General features: G+C 57.8%; 1 protein-coding gene across 1 annotated transcript; it reads right to left on the bottom strand.

Moving 5' to 3' along the window:
- Positions 1 to 11,788: 11,788 nt before the first annotated feature.
- Positions 11,789 to 15,222, bottom strand: LOC135312786 (proline-rich protein 2-like). Its single transcript, XM_064448544.1, has 3 exons — positions 15,125 to 15,222; positions 12,672 to 12,724; positions 11,789 to 12,558 (listed from the first exon to the last, which is right to left on the bottom strand). Exons 1-3 carry the CDS (start codon positions 15,220 to 15,222, stop codon positions 11,789 to 11,791), a joined length of 921 nt encoding a protein of 306 aa, XP_064304614.1.
- Positions 15,223 to 17,841: the final 2,619 nt, after the last annotated feature.

Raw genomic sequence — 17,841 nt, 5'->3', positions numbered from 1 at the left:
AACAAGTCCCTTCACCCTACGATTAACCCTACGAGACCATGTTTCCTGCAAAATAATCCTTCTTAGTTGTAGTCTCTGGATGCTTTCTAATGCGCACCTGTCTGTCTTGAAGGGTGATACTCAGAAAAAGACACTGTTCCAGATGAGTCTTTACAGGGGATGGCAGCTCAGGCATGACTCTAGCAGTGGTTTTCCATCAACCGTCAGTAATTTAGGGAATCAGGTGAGAGGACGGAGGCTTTCTAGAGTCCACATCCAGGTAACTGCCCTTGGCAAGACGCTACAATGTCAGAGAAGGAGCAACTAATTAGTTGCTCCTCTCGCACAGTCCCATCTTTGTTGTAATTTTTTGTTGTGGTTGCCTAAATACACATGAAATCTAGGATAATGATTTTGAGTGGGATTGAACTTCAACTCTTTATTAAAAAGATGGGATATATTTTTGAATCAAGCTATTGAATTTTAATTTAATTTCATTTTTATTTCCTCCTCTTCCCACTATTCTTCACTATCCTGCTGTGCAAAACCAAGGTAGTTGATTGGAAAGAGATATTTCCATACGCTCAAGTACAGAGTTTTACCGAGTTTATTCCCTGATGTTTTTGCTCAGGGCAGTCAACGTGAAGGTGGTCGGTACTGATGCGGCAGGGTGTTACAGAGCTTGGCCGAATCCCTACCGAAGGGCCAGGCTTAGGCGGGCTTGGGCAGGAGGTGCCGGGCCCGGGTGGGGCCGCCGGCCCTGTTGCCTAGCAACGGGTGCCAGGGCGCTCGCCATTGTCCACGCCCAGGGGCGTCAGAGCCGCCGGCCGGTGGGGCAGCTGTGCTGGAGCTGCTGCTGTGCTGGAGCCCCCTCGGGGGAAGGGAGGCCGTGCCCAGGGCTGCGCTGGAGCCGGGCTGCGTCAGGGTAGAGCCGCCTCAGCCAGCCCTCCCCAGGAGGGGCCGGAGGAGGTCTGTAGCGCGGGGCTGTGGCTTGCTTCAGGTGGGGTTTTGCCGGGCCGCGGCTGAGGCTGGGGCGAGGGGCCGTCGGGGCTGGACAGGGCTGGCGTGGGCTGGGCAGGGCTGCGCTGCGCTGAGTTTCCCGTGCCGTCCCTGCCGTGTCGGGCTTCGTCCCCGCGGCCGGTCCCTGGGCGGGCTCTGGCGTGGGCGCCGCTCGTTCTCCCCTCTGCCTGGTCCCGCCAGAGCCGCAGGCGGGTGCTGCCTGGCGGGGAGCTCTGCCGGGCTGCTCTCGCCTGTGGCCGGGGCTGTCGGCGCCCCCTTCCCCTCGGGGCTCCCTCCGCTTCCGTCCCGTGCGGTCCCGTCCCGTGCGGTCCCGTCCCGTGCGGTCCCTCCCGGGTCGGCGGGTGCACGCGCGGCCTCGGGAAGGTTCGGACAGCTCCGGGCGGTAGCGGCCGGCGCGAGGCCGGGGGGGCGTTGAAAGCAACGGCCGCCGCCGCGGTGCGGTGCGGTGCGGTGCGGTGCGGTGCGGGTGGAGCTGCCAGCGGGCCGGAGCGGCGCTGCCCGGAGGAGGAGGAGGGGGCGGGGAGTTTTCGGAGAGGACCGGCCGGGGGAGCGGCCACCTTGTGCGCAGGTATTGGGGAGGGGAGAAAGCCACCGCTTTGCTGCGGGGAGCAGGCGGCGGGCAGCCTGCCGAGAGGTGCGGAGCCGGCGCAGGCGCCAGGGGTGCTCCGGGCTGTGAAATGTGGGTGTCACGCTGGGTGTTTGAAGCGTGAGGTCACAGCCGTTCAGAGGCTGGGGACGTCGGGTGCTGCCTGTTTCGACCTCAGAAGAGGGCAGTACACACACCTCCCTTGGCGTTTGGAAACTGACAGAGTTGTTTTAGTGTTGGCACAAGGGGTCTGCAAGAAGGATCATAAACGTAAAAGTATTCAAACCCTGCTCTTCAGGCAGAATTACTGTGTGACATCAACGAAGCCTGGCCCATGGCCTTGAGCTACAGCTCAGGCGTGGGGGTGGGAGGCAGAACCCAGGCAAGGGCTTTGTGGTCAGCGAGCTCCATTCTTCTGGACGTGGGGAGGAGGGTATGTACGGTCACCCCTGAGCCCATCAGGAGGTGCCTGGGCGGGTTTAATTCTGGCCTTGCCCAGCTTTGTGGCAGTTGCCTGAAGAGATGGTGTGGAGTCATCTTTTCAGAGCAGTGTCGCAAACGTGTCTCTGCCTGTGCTGTGGGTGCCTGTGGCTCTGGCATCCCTGCTGGCCGCAGGGGAGGAGGGGACTCGCTTTCAGAGAGACCCCCCCTGGCCTCGTACTTGTGGAAGTCTCGTAGGGCCTAGTCTAAAGGGCGCTGGCTTGCTCGTTGCTTTCCCTCTGAGTATCACTTGCAGAATTGGCGGGATTCTGGTGTTTGGCAGGCCAGAAGGGAATCTTTGTGCTTTATGTTTCTCCTGGAACGGGCCGCAGTAATGTGGCTTGTCTCTTGCAGCATCCTCTGACCAGCTTGCAACTAAGATGAGGAGGAGACTAGAGCAGCCTGGTCACCAAGTCGGCTTCTCCGCTACATGTGGCTGGGAGCAGTTCTTGGGTGACTTTAACCATCTTCAGGTAGGGAACGCAAGTTGCAAAGAAAGAGTGTTCTGAAGGTGAAAAGTTGAGCGGGAGCAAAACTTGGTAGAAACGATTGCCTGGCTTAGCTGACACCTGGATGAGATTTCACGTGCTAGTGCGGCGCTAGCTCATGTTCACGCTCGGACCCCGCTGCTGCCGCCTCGCGCTTCAAAGCCAGGTGCTTCATTCCTTTACCTGACTGAAAGCCAAGCGTAGCCTGTTGGTTGTCTCTTCTCCTAGCTTTTCCTATATGCGTATCCTCCAAGTACCGGTACCTGATGCCTGCCGTCTGTCTGTCTGTCTGACAGGTCCGTTTGCACCCAGGCACATGCAGAATGGGGACATTTAGCTCCTTTCACACAGTTCTGTCTTTGCTGGGTTTTTTTTTTGGTTGGGTTTTTTTTTTTTTCCCTCTTGCTATTGTGGCTGCATGAATACTCGTGAAATCTTGAGTAATTTTATTTCTTTGAGTATTTTTGTGGGAATTGAAATTTAACTTATTAGTTAGGGTGTCTTAATTTTTGAGTTAAACGACAGAATTTTCCATTTAATGTAACTTTTCTTTACTCCTCCTCCATCTTGATAACCAGTTCTTTGCTGTCCTGCCGTGAGAAACCACGCTACTCTGGGGACGTGGTAGAACCTCGCGGGGCCTGTGGGGCTGGTGCACGTACTCAGGGCGCAGGCACGCGTTCCTTTTCAGGAGCCTTTGTGGTTGCGTTACGCAGGAGCATTTGTTCTCATGGTTCCTGCAGCTTTTGTTGTGCCTTTTCTCCTTTGTGTCTTCCCCCGGGAGGGTGATGCTCTAAACCCCTGCGCCAGGGAGCCAGAGCTGCCTGTCTCTCTCTCTCGGGAGGCTGGAAGTTTTAATCAGCCCCACCCAGCTCTTCCCGGTACAATAGCCTTGAGTTTTTGCAAGATTCAACAGAAATGGCTGCGCCCTCAAAAGAAAAAAATATCCACGATTTCCACGTTGTCGTACATCCTCCCCCAATTTGGCAGCAGCCCTTCTGGCCACACGTCCCTGTGCCCGTAGCAAGTGCTGGCCAAACTGCCGTAAATTCGCCCTCTTAAATTCAGCCCCGAGGAATGGCCGTGTTCTTTGCGGCAACCCCTCGGCTAGCCAGGGTTTGCTCCCGGTTTTTCCTCAGGGCTGTTCTGCACTCGGCACTGCCAAAGGACGTGCCTGTGGTGTGAAAGATCAAAATCTGGGCAACAGCAGAATGCGGAAACTTTCCAGAGCTGTTGAAACTCTGAAGATCCAGATCCGCAAGAAGCTGGAGCAAAACCCGCACTTTGGTGGGATTTTTGCCTAGTATTTTCCCCACGTCCGTGCTAAATTACTCAGATTTGCTGTTAGAGAAGGGAAATCCTTAACTTCTGTGTTGCGCATGTAATCAGCAGATCTCAGTGAGCTCAGCAAAAATCATCATTTCTATACGTGGGGTGTTTTAGAGATGAGCAGGTGGCTTCTGCCTATGGTTGGGTTTTTTTTTTTCCTCTCACACTGTGAGCGGTTCTTAACATGTCTCTTAAATAGTACGTCAACGAGACACCGTCTTTGTGGTTCCCGCAACAGTTATTTTGCCTGTGCTGAACTAAAGTAGCGTCTGGACAGCAAGGGAATGAGATATTTCCATACGCTCAAGTACAGAGTTTTACCGAGTTTATTCCCTGATGTTTTTGCTCAGGGCAGTCAACGTGAAGGTGGTCGGTACTGATGCGGCAGGGTGTTACAGAGCTTGGCCGAATCCCTACCGAAGGGCCAGGCTTAGGCGGGCTTGGGCAGGAGGTGCCGGGCCCGGGTGGGGCCGCCGGCCCTGTTGCCTAGCAACGGGTGCCAGGGCGCTCGCCATTGTCCACGCCCAGGGGCGTCAGAGCCGCCGGCCAGTGGGGCAGCTGTGCTGGAGCTGCTGCTGTGCTGGAGCCCCCTCGGGGGAAGGGAGGCCGTGCCCAGGGCTGCGCTGGAGCCGGGCTGCGTCAGGGTAGAGCCGCCTCAGCCAGCCCTCCCCAGGAGGGGCCGGAGGAGGTCTGTAGCGCGGGGCTGTGGCTTGCTTCAGGTGGGGTTTTGCCGGGCCGCGGCTGAGGCTGGGGCGAGGGGCCGTCGGGGCTGGACAGGGCTGGCGTGGGCTGGGCAGGGCTGCGCTGCGCTGAGTTTCCCGTGCCGTCCCTGCCGTGTCGGGCTTCGTCCCCGCGGCCGGTCCCTGGGCGGGCTCTGGCGTGGGCGCCGCTCGTTCTCCCCTCTGCCTGGTCCCGCCAGAGCCGCAGGCGGGTGCTGCCTGGCGGGGAGCTCTGCCGGGCTGCTCTCGCCTGTGGCCGGGGCTGTCGGCGCCCCCTTCCCCTCGGGGCTCCCTCCGCTTCCGTCCCGTGCGGTCCCGTCCCGTGCGGTCCCGTCCCGTGCGGTCCCGTCCCGTGCGGTCCCGTCCCGTGCGGTCCCTCCCGGGTCGGCGGGTGCACGCGCGGCCTCGGGAAGGTTCGGACAGCTCCGGGCGGTAGCGGCCGGCGCGAGGCCGGGGGGGCGTTGAAAGCAACGGCCGCCGCCGCGGTGCGGTGCGGTGCGGTGCGGTGCGGTGCGGTGCGGGTGGAGCTGCCAGCGGGCCGGAGCGGCGCTGCCCGGAGGAGGAGGAGGGGGCGGGGAGTTTTCGGAGAGGACCGGCCGGGGGAGCGGCCACCTTGTGCGCAGGTATTGGGGAGGGGAGAAAGCCACCGCTTTGCTGCGGGGAGCAGGCGGCGGGCAGCCTGCCGAGAGGTGCGGAGCCGGCGCAGGCGCCAGGGGTGCTCCGGGCTGTGAAATGTGGGTGTCACGCTGGGTGTTTGAAGCGTGAGGTCACAGCCGTTCAGAGGCTGGGGACGTCGGGTGCTGCCTGTTTCGACCTCAGAAGAGGGCAGTACACACACCTCCCTTGGCGTTTGGAAACTGACAGAGTTGTTTTAGTGTTGGCACAAGGGGTCTGCAAGAAGGATCATAAACGTAAAAGTATTCAAACCCTGCTCTTCAGGCAGAATTACTGTGTGACATCAACGAAGCCTGGCCCATGGCCTTGAGCTACAGCTCAGGCGTGGGGGTGGGAGGCAGAACCCAGGCAAGGGCTTTGTGGTCAGCGAGCTCCATTCTTCTGGACGTGGGGAGGAGGGTATGTACGGTCACCCCTGAGCCCATCAGGAGGTGCCTGGGCGGGTTTAATTCTGGCCTTGCCCAGCTTTGTGGCAGTTGCCTGAAGAGATGGTGTGGAGTCATCTTTTCAGAGCAGTGTCGCAAACGTGTCTCTGCCTGTGCTGTGGGTGCCTGTGGCTCTGGCATCCCTGCTGGCCGCAGGGGAGGAGGGGACTCGCTTTCAGAGAGACCCCCCCTGGCCTCGTACTTGTGGAAGTCTCGTAGGGCCTAGTCTAAAGGGCGCTGGCTTGCTCGTTGCTTTCCCTCTGAGTATCACTTGCAGAATTGGCGGGATTCTGGTGTTTGGCAGGCCAGAAGGGAATCTTTGTGCTTTATGTTTCTCCTGGAACGGGCCGCAGTAATGTGGCTTGTCTCTTGCAGCATCCTCTGACCAGCTTGCAACTAAGATGAGGAGGAGACTAGAGCAGCCTGGTCACCAAGTCGGCTTCTCCGCTACATGTGGCTGGGAGCAGTTCTTGGGTGACTTTAACCATCTTCAGGTAGGGAACGCAAGTTGCAAAGAAAGAGTGTTCTGAAGGTGAAAAGTTGAGCGGGAGCAAAACTTGGTAGAAACGATTGCCTGGCTTAGCTGACACCTGGATGAGATTTCACGTGCTAGTGCGGCGGTAGCTCATGTTCACGCTCGGACCCCGCTGCTGCCGCCTCGCGCTTCAAAGCCAGGTGCTTCATTCCTTTACCTGACTGAAAGCCAAGCGTAGCCTGTTGGTTGTCTCTTCTCCTAGCTTTTCCTATATGCGTATCCTCCAAGTACCGGTACCTGATGCCTGCCGTCTGTCTGTCTGTCTGTCTGACAGGTCCGTTTGCACCCAGGCACATGCAGAATGGGGACATTTAGCTCCTTTCACACAGTTCTGTCTTTGCTGGGTTTTTTTTTTTGGTTGGGTTTTTTTTTTTCCCTCTTGCTATTGTGGCTGCATGAATACTCGTGAAATCTTGAGTAATTTTATTTCTTTGAGTATTTTTGTGGGAATTGAAATTTAACTTATTAGTTAGGGTGTCTTAATTTTTGAGTTAAACGACAGAATTTTCCATTTAATGTAACTTTTCTTTACTCCTCCTCCATCTTGATAACCAGTTCTTTGCTGTCCTGCCGTGAGAAACCACGCTACTCTGGGGACGTGGTAGAACCTCGCGGGGCCTGTGGGGCTGGTGCACGTACTCAGGGCGCAGGCACGCGTTCCTTTTCAGGAGCCTTTGTGGTTGCGTTACGCAGGAGCATTTGTTCTCATGGTTCCTGCAGCTTTTGTTGTGCCTTTTCTCCTTTGTGTCTTCCCCCGGGAGGGTGATGCTCTAAACCCCTGCGCCAGGGAGCCAGAGCTGCCTGTCTCTCTCTCTCGGGAGGCTGGAAGTTTTAATCAGCCCCACCCAGCTCTTCCCGGTACAATAGCCTTGAGTTTTTGCAAGATTCAACAGAAATGGCTGCGCCCTCAAAAGAAAAAAATATCCACGATTTCCACGTTGTCGTACATCCTCCCCCAATTTGGCAGCAGCCCTTCTGGCCACACGTCCCTGTGCCCGTAGCAAGTGCTGGCCAAACTGCCGTAAATTCGCCCTCTTAAATTCAGCCCCGAGGAATGGCCGTGTTCTTTGCGGCAACCCCTCGGCTAGCCAGGGTTTGCTCCCGGTTTTTCCTCAGGGCTGTTCTGCACTCGGCACTGCCAAAGGACGTGCCTGTGGTGTGAAAGATCAAAATCTGGGCAACAGCAGAATGCGGAAACTTTCCAGAGCTGTTGAAACTCTGAAGATCCAGATCCGCAAGAAGCTGGAGCAAAACCCGCACTTTGGTGGGATTTTTGCCTAGTATTTTCCCCACGTCCGTGCTAAATTACTCAGATTTGCTGTTAGAGAAGGGAAATCCTTAACTTCTGTGTTGCGCATGTAATCAGCAGATCTCAGTGAGCTCAGCAAAGATCATCATTTCTATACGTGGGGTGTTTTAGAGATGAGCAGGTGGCTTCTGCCTATGGTTGGGTTTTTTTTTTTCCTCTCACACTGTGAGCGGTTCTTAACATGTCTCTTAAATAGTACGTCAACGAGACACCGTCTTTGTGGTTCCCGCAACAGTTATTTTGCCTGTGCTGAACTAAAGTAGCGTCTGGACAGCAAGGGAATGAGATATTTCCATACGCTCAAGTACAGAGTTTTACCGAGTTTATTCCCTGATGTTTTTGCTCAGGGCAGTCAACGTGAAGGTGGTCGGTACTGATGCGGCAGGGTGTTACAGAGCTTGGCCGAATCCCTACCGAAGGGCCAGGCTTAGGCGGGCTTGGGCAGGAGGTGCCGGGCCCGGGTGGGGCCGCCGGCCCTGTTGCCTAGCAACGGGTGCCAGGGCGCTCGCCATTGTCCACGCCCAGGGGCGTCAGAGCCGCCGGCCAGTGGGGCAGCTGTGCTGGAGCTGCTGCTGTGCTGGAGCCCCCTCGGGGGAAGGGAGGCCGTGCCCAGGGCTGCGCTGGAGCCGGGCTGCGTCAGGGTAGAGCCGCCTCAGCCAGCCCTCCCCAGGAGGGGCCGGAGGAGGTCTGTAGCGCGGGGCTGTGGCTTGCTTCAGGTGGGGTTTTGCCGGGCCGCGGCTGAGGCTGGGGCGAGGGGCCGTCGGGGCTGGACAGGGCTGGCGTGGGCTGGGCAGGGCTGCGCTGCGCTGAGTTTCCCGTGCCGTCCCTGCCGTGTCGGGCTTCGTCCCCGCGGCCGGTCCCTGGGCGGGCTCTGGCGTGGGCGCCGCTCGTTCTCCCCTCTGCCTGGTCCCGCCAGAGCCGCAGGCGGGTGCTGCCTGGCGGGGAGCTCTGCCGGGCTGCTCTCGCCTGTGGCCGGGGCTGTCGGCGCCCCCTTCCCCTCGGGGCTCCCTCCGCTTCCGTCCCGTGCGGTCCCGTCCCGTGCGGTCCCTCCCGGGTCGGCGGGTGCACGCGCGGCCTCGGGAAGGTTCGGACAGCTCCGGGCGGTAGCGGCCGGCGCGAGGCCGGGGGGGCGTTGAAAGCAACGGCCGCCGCCGCGGTGCGGTGCGGTGCGGTGCGGTGCGGGTGGAGCTGCCAGCGGGCCGGAGCGGCGCTGCCCGGAGGAGGAGGAGGGGGCGGGGAGTTTTCGGAGAGGACCGGCCGGGGGAGCGGCCACCTTGTGCGCAGGTATTGGGGAGGGGAGAAAGCCACCGCTTTGCTGCGGGGAGCAGGCGGCGGGCAGCCTGCCGAGAGGTGCGGAGCCGGCGCAGGCGCCAGGGGTGCTCCGGGCTGTGAAATGTGGGTGTCACGCTGGGTGTTTGAAGCGTGAGGTCACAGCCGTTCAGAGGCTGGGGACGTCGGGTGCTGCCTGTTTCGACCTCAGAAGAGGGCAGTACACACACCTCCCTTGGCGTTTGGAAACTGACAGAGTTGTTTTAGTGTTGGCACAAGGGGTCTGCAAGAAGGATCATAAACGTAAAAGTATTCAAACCCTGCTCTTCAGGCAGAATTACTGTGTGACATCAACGAAGCCTGGCCCATGGCCTTGAGCTACAGCTCAGGCGTGGGGGTGGGAGGCAGAACCCAGGCAAGGGCTTTGTGGTCAGCGAGCTCCATTCTTCTGGACGTGGGGAGGAGGGTATGTACGGTCACCCCTGAGCCCATCAGGAGGTGCCTGGGCGGGTTTAATTCTGGCCTTGCCCAGCTTTGTGGCAGTTGCCTGAAGAGATGGTGTGGAGTCATCTTTTCAGAGCAGTGTCGCAAACGTGTCTCTGCCTGTGCTGTGGGTGCCTGTGGCTCTGGCATCCCTGCTGGCCGCAGGGGAGGAGGGGACTCGCTTTCAGAGAGACCCCCCCTGGCCTCGTACTTGTGGAAGTCTCGTAGGGCCTAGTCTAAAGGGCGCTGGCTTGCTCGTTGCTTTCCCTCTGAGTATCACTTGCAGAATTGGCGGGATTCTGGTGTTTGGCAGGCCAGAAGGGAATCTTTGTGCTTTATGTTTCTCCTGGAACGGGCCGCAGTAATGTGGCTTGTCTCTTGCAGCATCCTCTGACCAGCTTGCAACTAAGATGAGGAGGAGACTAGAGCAGCCTGGTCACCAAGTCGGCTTCTCCGCTACATGTGGCTGGGAGCAGTTCTTGGGTGACTTTAACCATCTTCAGGTAGGGAACGCAAGTTGCAAAGAAAGAGTGTTCTGAAGGTGAAAAGTTGAGCGGGAGCAAAACTTGGTAGAAACGATTGCCTGGCTTAGCTGACACCTGGATGAGATTTCACGTGCTAGTGCGGCGGTAGCTCATGTTCACGCTCGGACCCCGCTGCTGCCGCCTCGCGCTTCAAAGCCAGGTGCTTCATTCCTTTACCTGACTGAAAGCCAAGCGTAGCCTGTTGGTTGTCTCTTCTCCTAGCTTTTCCTATATGCGTATCCTCCAAGTACCGGTACCTGATGCCTGCCGTCTGTCTGTCTGTCTGTCTGACAGGTCCGTTTGCACCCAGGCACATGCAGAATGGGGACATTTAGCTCCTTTCACACAGTTCTGTCTTTGCTGGGTTTTTTTTTTGGTTGGGTTTTTTTTTTTTTTCCCTCTTGCTATTGTGGCTGCATGAATACTCGTGAAATCTTGAGTAATTTTATTTCTTTGAGTATTTTTGTGGGAATTGAAATTTAACTTATTAGTTAGGGTGTCTTAATTTTTGAGTTAAACGACAGAATTTTCCATTTAATGTAACTTTTCTTTACTCCTCCTCCATCTTGATAACCAGTTCTTTGCTGTCCTGCCGTGAGAAACCACGCTACTCTGGGGACGTGGTAGAACCTCGCGGGGCCTGTGGGGCTGGTGCACGTACTCAGGGCGCAGGCACGCGTTCCTTTTCAGGAGCCTTTGTGGTTGCGTTACGCAGGAGCATTTGTTCTCATGGTTCCTGCAGCTTTTGTTGTGCCTTTTCTCCTTTGTGTCTTCCCCCGGGAGGGTGATGCTCTAAACCCCTGCGCCAGGGAGCCAGAGCTGCCTGTCTCTCTCTCTCGGGAGGCTGGAAGTTTTAATCAGCCCCACCCAGCTCTTCCCGGTACAATAGCCTTGAGTTTTTGCAAGATTCAACAGAAATGGCTGCGCCCTCAAAAGAAAAAAATATCCACGATTTCCACGTTGTCGTACATCCTCCCCCAATTTGGCAGCAGCCCTTCTGGCCACACGTCCCTGTGCCCGTAGCAAGTGCTGGCCAAACTGCCGTAAATTCGCCCTCTTAAATTCAGCCCCGAGGAATGGCCGTGTTCTTTGCGGCAACCCCTCGGCTAGCCAGGGTTTGCTCCCGGTTTTTCCTCAGGGCTGTTCTGCACTCGGCACTGCCACAGGACGTGCCTGTGGTGTGAAAGATCAAAATCTGGGCAATAGCAGAATGCGGAAACTTTCCAGAGCTGTTGAAACTCTGAAGATCCAGATCCGCAAGAAGCTGGAGCAAAACCCGCACTTTGGTGGGATTTTTGCCTAGTATTTTCCCCACGTCCGTGCTAAATTACTCAGATTTGCTGTTAGAGAAGGGAAATCCTTAACTTCTGTGTTGCGCATGTAATCAGCAGATCTCAGTGAGCTCAGCAAAGATCATCATTTCTATACGTGGGGTGTTTTAGAGATGAGCAGGTGGCTTCTGCCTATGGTTGGGTTTTTTTTTTTCCTCTCACACTGTGAGCGGTTCTTAACATGTCTCTTAAATAGTACGTCAACGAGACACCGTCTTTGTGGTTCCCGCAACAGTTATTTTGCCTGTGCTGAACTAAAGTAGCGTCTGGACAGCAAGGGAATGAGATATTTCCATACGCTCAAGTACAGAGTTTTACCGAGTTTATTCCCTGATGTTTTTGCTCAGGGCAGTCAACGTGAAGGTGGTCGGTACTGATGCGGCAGGGTGTTACAGAGCTTGGCCGAATCCCTACCGAAGGGCCAGGCTTAGGCGGGCTTGGGCAGGAGGTGCCGGGCCCGGGTGGGGCCGCCGGCCCTGTTGCCTAGCAACGGGTGCCAGGGCGCTCGCCATTGTCCACGCCCAGGGGCGTCAGAGCCGCCGGCCAGTGGGGCAGCTGTGCTGGAGCTGCTGCTGTGCTGGAGCCCCCTCGGGGGAAGGGAGGCCGTGCCCAGGGCTGCGCTGGAGCCGGGCTGCGTCAGGGTAGAGCCGCCTCAGCCAGCCCTCCCCAGGAGGGGCCGGAGGAGGTCTGTAGCGCGGGGCTGTGGCTTGCTTCAGGTGGGGTTTTGCCGGGCCGCGGCTGAGGCTGGGGCGAGGGGCCGTCGGGGCTGGACAGGGCTGGCGTGGGCTGGGCAGGGCTGCGCTGCGCTGAGTTTCCCGTGCCGTCCCTGCCGTGTCGGGCTTCGTCCCCGCGGCCGGTCCCTGGGCGGGCTCTGGCGTGGGCGCCGCTCGTTCTCCCCTCTGCCTGGTCCCGCCAGAGCCGCAGGCGGGTGCTGCCTGGCGGGGAGCTCTGCCGGGCTGCTCTCGCCTGTGGCCGGGGCTGTCGGCGCCCCCTTCCCCTCGGGGCTCCCTCCGCTTCCGTCCCGTGCGGTCCCGTCCCGTGCGGTCCCGTCCCGTGCGGTCCCTCCCGGGTCGGCGGGTGCACGCGCGGCCTCGGGAAGGTTCGGACAGCTCCGGGCGGTAGCGGCCGGCGCGAGGCCGGGGGGGCGTTGAAAGCAACGGCCGCCGCCGCGGTGCGGTGCGGTGCGGTGCGGTGCGGTGCGGGTGGAGCTGCCAGCGGGCCGGAGCGGCGCTGCCCGGAGGAGGAGGAGGGGGCGGGGAGTTTTCGGAGAGGACCGGCCGGGGGAGCGGCCACCTTGTGCCCAGGTATTGGGGAGGGGAGAAAGCCACCGCTTTGCTGCGGGGAGCAGGCGGCGGGCAGCCTGCCGAGAGGTGCGGAGCCGGCGCAGGCGCCAGGGGTGCTCCGGGCTGTGAAATGTGGGTGTCACGCTGGGTGTTTGAAGCGTGAGGTCACAGCCGTTCAGAGGCTGGGGACGTCGGGTGCTGCCTGTTTCGACCTCAGAAGAGGGCAGTACACACACCTCCCTTGGCGTTTGGAAACTGACAGAGTTGTTTTAGTGTTGGCACAAGGGGTCTGCAAGAAGGATCATAAACGTAAAAGTATTCAAACCCTGCTCTTCAGGCAGAATTACTGTGTGACATCAACGAAGCCTGGCCCATGGCCTTGAGCTACAGCTCAGGCGTGGGGGTGGGAGGCAGAACCCAGGCAAGGGCTTTGTGGTCAGCTGGGCGGGTTTAATTCTGGCCTTGCCCAGCTTTGTGGCAGTTGCCTGAAGAGATGGTGTGGAGTCATCTTTTCAGAGCAGTGTCACAAACGTGTCTCTGCCTGTGCTGTGGGTGCCTGTGGCTCTGGCATCCCTGCTGGCCGCAGGGGAGGAGGGGACTCGCTTTCAGAGAGACCCCCCCTGGCCTCGTACTTGTGGAAGTCTCGTAGGGCCTAGTCTAAAGGGCGCTGGCTTGCTCGTTGCTTTCCCTCTGAGTATCACTTGCAGAATTGGCGGGATTCTGGTGTTTGGCAGGCCAGAAGGGAATCTTTGTGCTTTATGTTTCTCCTGGAACGGGCCGCAGTAATGTGGCTTGTCTCTTGCAGCATCCTCTGACCAGCTTGCAACTAAGATGAGGAGGAGACTAGAGCAGCCTGGTCACCAAGTCGGCTTCTCCGCTACATGTGGCTGGGAGCAGTTCTTGGGTGACTTTAACCATCTTCAGGTAGGGAACGCAAGTTGCAAAGAAAGAGTGTTCTGAAGGTGAAAAGTTGAGCGGGAGCAAAACTTGGTAGAAACGATTGCCTGGCTTAGCTGACACCTGGATGAGATTTCACGTGCTAGTGCGGCGGTAGCTCATGTTCACGCTCGGACCCCGCTGCTGCCGCCTCGCGCTTCAAAGCCAGGTGCTTCATTCCTTTACCTGACTGAAAGCCAAGCGTAGCCTGTTGGTTGTCTCTTCTCCTAGCTTTTCCTATATGCGTATCCTCCAAGTACCGGTACCTGATGCCTGCCGTCTGTCTGTCTGTCTGTCTGACAGGTCCGTTTGCACCCAGGCACATGCAGAATGGGGACATTTAGCTCCTTTCACACAGTTCTGTCTTTGCTGGGTTTTTTTTTTGGTTGGGTTTTTTTTTTTTTCCCTCTTGCTATTGTGGCTGCATGAATACTCGTGAAATCTTGAGTAATTTTATTTCTTTGAGTATTTTTGTGGGAATTGAAATTTAACTTATTAGTTAGGGTGTCTTAATTTTTGAGTTAAACGACAGAATTTTCCATTTAATGTAACTTTTCTTTACTCCTCCTCCATCTTGATAACCAGTTCTTTGCTGTCCTGCCGTGAGAAACCACGCTACTCTGGGGACGTGGTAGAACCTCGCGGGGCCTGTGGGGCTGGTGCACGTACTCAGGGCGCAGGCACGCGTTCCTTTTCAGGAGCCTTTGTGGTTGCGTTACGCAGGAGCATTTGTTCTCATGGTTCCTGCAGCTTTTGTTGTGCCTTTTCTCCTTTGTGTCTTCCCCCGGGAGGGTGATGCTCTAAACCCCTGCGCCAGGGAGCCAGAGCTGCCTGTCTCTCTCTCTCGGGAGGCTGGAAGTTTTAATCAGCCCCACCCAGCTCTTCCCGGTACAATAGCCTTGAGTTTTTGCAAGATTCAACAGAAATGGCTGCGCCCTCAAAAGAAAAAAATATCCACGATTTCCACGTTGTCGTACATCCTCCCCCAATTTGGCAGCAGCCCTTCTGGCCACACGTCCCTGTGCCCGTAGCAAGTGCTGGCCAAACTGCCGTAAATTCGCCCTCTTAAATTCAGCCCCGAGGAATGGCCGTGTTCTTTGCGGCAACCCCTCGGCTAGCCAGGGTTTGCTCCCGGTTTTTCCTCAGGGCTGTTCTGCACTCGGCACTGCCAAAGGACGTGCCTGTGGTGTGAAAGATCAAAATCTGGGCAATAGCAGAATGCGGAAACTTTCCAGAGCTGTTGAAACTCTGAAGATCCAGATCCGCAAGAAGCTGGAGCAAAACCCGCACTTTGGTGGGATTTTTGCCTAGTATTTTCCCCACGTCCGTGCTAAATTACTCAGATTTGCTGTTAGAGAAGGGAAATCCTTAACTTCTGTGTTGCGCATGTAATCAGCAGATCTCAGTGAGCTCAGCAAAGATCATCATTTCTATACGTGGGGTGTTTTAGAGATGAGCAGGTGGCTTCTGCCTATGGTTGGGTTTTTTTTTTTCCTCTCACACTGTGAGCGGTTCTTAACATGTCTCTTAAATAGTACGTCAACGAGACACCGTCTTTGTGGTTCCCGCAACAGTTATTTTGCCTGTGCTGAACTAAAGTAGCGTCTGGACAGCAAGGGAATGAGATATTTCCATACGCTCAAGTACAGAGTTTTACCGAGTTTATTCCCTGATGTTTTTGCTCAGGGCAGTCAACGTGAAGGTGGTCGGTACTGATGCGGCAGGGTGTTACAGAGCTTGGCCGAATCCCTACCGAAGGGCCAGGCTTAGGCGGGCTTGGGCAGGAGGTGCCGGGCCCGGGTGGGGCCGCCGGCCCTGTTGCCTAGCAACGGGTGCCAGGGCGCTCGCCATTGTCCACGCCCAGGGGCGTCAGAGCCGCCGGCCAGTGGGGCAGCTGTGCTGGAGCTGCTGCTGTGCTGGAGCCCCCTCGGGGGAAGGGAGGCCGTGCCCAGGGCTGCGCTGGAGCCGGGCTGCGTCAGGGTAGAGCCGCCTCAGCCAGCCCTCCCCAGGAGGGGCCGGAGGAGGTCTGTAGCGCGGGGCTGTGGCTTGCTTCAGGTGGGGTTTTGCCGGGCCGCGGCTGAGGCTGGGGCGAGGGGCCGTCGGGGCTGGACAGGGCTGGCGTGGGCTGGGCAGGGCTGCGCTGCGCTGAGTTTCCCGTGCCGTCCCTGCCGTGTCGGGCTTCGTCCCCGCGGCCGGTCCCTGGGCGGGCTCTGGCGTGGGCGCCGCTCGTTCTCCCCTCTGCCTGGTCCCGCCAGAGCCGCAGGCGGGTGCTGCCTGGCGGGGAGCTCTGCCGGGCTGCTCTCGCCTGTGGCCGGGGCTGTCGGCGCCCCCTTCCCCTCGGGGCTCCCTCCGCTTCCGTCCCGTGCGGTCCCGTCCCGTGCGGTCCCGTCCCGTGCGGTCCCTCCCGGGTCGGCGGGTGCACGCGCGGCCTCGGGAAGGTTCGGACAGCTCCGGGCGGTAGCGGCCGGCGCGAGGCCGGGGGGGCGTTGAAAGCAACGGCCGCCGCCGCGGTGCGGTGCGGTGCGGTGCGGTGCGGGTGGAGCTGCCAGCGGGCCGGAGCGGCGCTGCCCGGAGGAGGAGGAGGGGGCGGGGAGTTTTCGGAGAGGACCGGCCGGGGGAGCGGCCACCTTGTGCCCAGGTATTGGGGAGGGGAGAAAGCCACCGCTTTGCTGCGGGGAGCAGGCGGCGGGCAGCCTGCCGAGAGGTGCGGAGCCGGCGCAGGCGCCAGGGGTGCTCCGGGCTGTGAAATGTGGGTGTCACGCTGGGTGTTTGAAGCGTGAGGTCACAGCCGTTCAGAGGCTGGGGACGTCGGGTGCTGCCTGTTTCGACCTCAGAAGAGGGCAGTACACACACCTCCCTTGGCGTTTGGAAACTGACAGAGTTGTTTTAGTGTTGGCACAAGGGGTCTGCAAGAAGGATCATAAACGTAAAAGTATTCAAACCCTGCTCTTCAGGCAGAATTACTGTGTGACATCAACGAAGCCTGGCCCATGGCCTTGAGCTACAGCTCAGGCGTGGGGGTGGGAGGCAGAACCCAGGCAAGGGCTTTGTGGTCAGCGAGCTCCATTCTTCTGGACGTGGGGAGGAGGGTATGTACGGTCACCCCTGAGCCCATCAGGAGGTGCCTGGGCGGGTTTAATTCTGGCCTTGCCCAGCTTTGTGGCAGTTGCCTGAAGAGATGGTGTGGAGTCATCTTTTCAGAGCAGTGTCGCAAACGTGTCTCTGCCTGTGCTGTGGGTGCCTGTGGCTCTGGCATCCCTGCTGGCCGCAGGGGAGGAGGGGACTCGCTTTCAGAGAGACCCCCCCTGGCCTCGTACTTGTGGAAGTCTCGTAGGGCCTAGTCTAAAGGGCGCTGGCTTGCTCGTTGCTTTCCCTCTGAGTATCACTTGCAGAATTGGCGGGATTCTGGTGTTTGGCAGGCCAGAAGGGAATCTTTGTGCTTTATGTTTCTCCTGGAACGGGCCGCAGTAATGTGGCTTGTCTCTTGCAGCATCCTCTGACCAGCTTGCAACTAAGATGAGGAGGAGACTAGAGCAGCCTGGTCACCAAGTCGGCTTCTCCGCTACATGTGGCTGGGAGCAGTTCTTGGGTGACTTTAACCATCTTCAGGTAGGGAACGCAAGTTGCAAAGAAAGAGTGTTCTGAAGGTGAAAAGTTGAGCGGGAGCAAAACTTGGTAGAAACGATTGCCTGGCTTAGCTGACACCTGGATGAGATTTCACGTGCTAGTGCGGCGGTAGCTCATGTTCACGCTCGGACCCCGCTGCTGCCGCCTCGCGCTTCAAAGCCAGGTGCTTCATTCCTTTACCTGACTGAAAGCCAAGCGTAGCCTGTTGGTTGTCTCTTCTCCTAGCTTTTCCTATATGCGTATCCTCCAAGTACCGGTACCTGATGCCTGCCGTCTGTCTGTCTGTCTGTCTGACAGGTCCGTTTGCACCCAGGCACATGCAGAATGGGGACATTTAGCTCCTTTCACACAGTTCTGTCTTTGCTGGGTTTTTTTTTTGGTTGGGTTTTTTTTTTTTTCCCTCTTGCTATTGTGGCTGCATGAATACTCGTGAAATCTTGAGTAATTTTATTTCTTTGAGTATTTTTGTGGGAATTGAAATTTAACTTATTAGTTAGGGTGTCTTAATTTTTGAGTTAAACGACAGAATTTTCCATTTAATGTAACTTTTCTTTACTCCTCCTCCATCTTGATAACCAGTTCTTTGCTGTCCTGCCGTGAGAAACCACGCTACTCTGGGGACGTGGTAGAACCTCGCGGGGCCTGTGGGGCTGGTGCACGTACTCAGGGCGCAGGCACGCGTTCCTTTTCAGGAGCCTTTGTGGTTGCGTTACGCAGGAGCATTTGTTCTCATGGTTCCTGCAGCTTTTGTTGTGCCTTTTCTCCTTTGTGTCTTCCCCCGGGAGGGTGATGCTCTAAACCCCTGCGCCAGGGAGCCAGAGCTGCCTGTCTCTCTCTCTCGGG

Source organism: Phalacrocorax carbo, chromosome 3 (assembly GCF_963921805.1).
Source record: "Phalacrocorax carbo chromosome 3, bPhaCar2.1, whole genome shotgun sequence".
Lineage (NCBI taxonomy): Eukaryota > Metazoa > Chordata > Aves > Suliformes > Phalacrocoracidae > Phalacrocorax > Phalacrocorax carbo.
The sequence above is the reverse complement of the archived record's forward strand: the minus strand, read 5'-3'. Positions and strand labels throughout refer to the sequence as shown.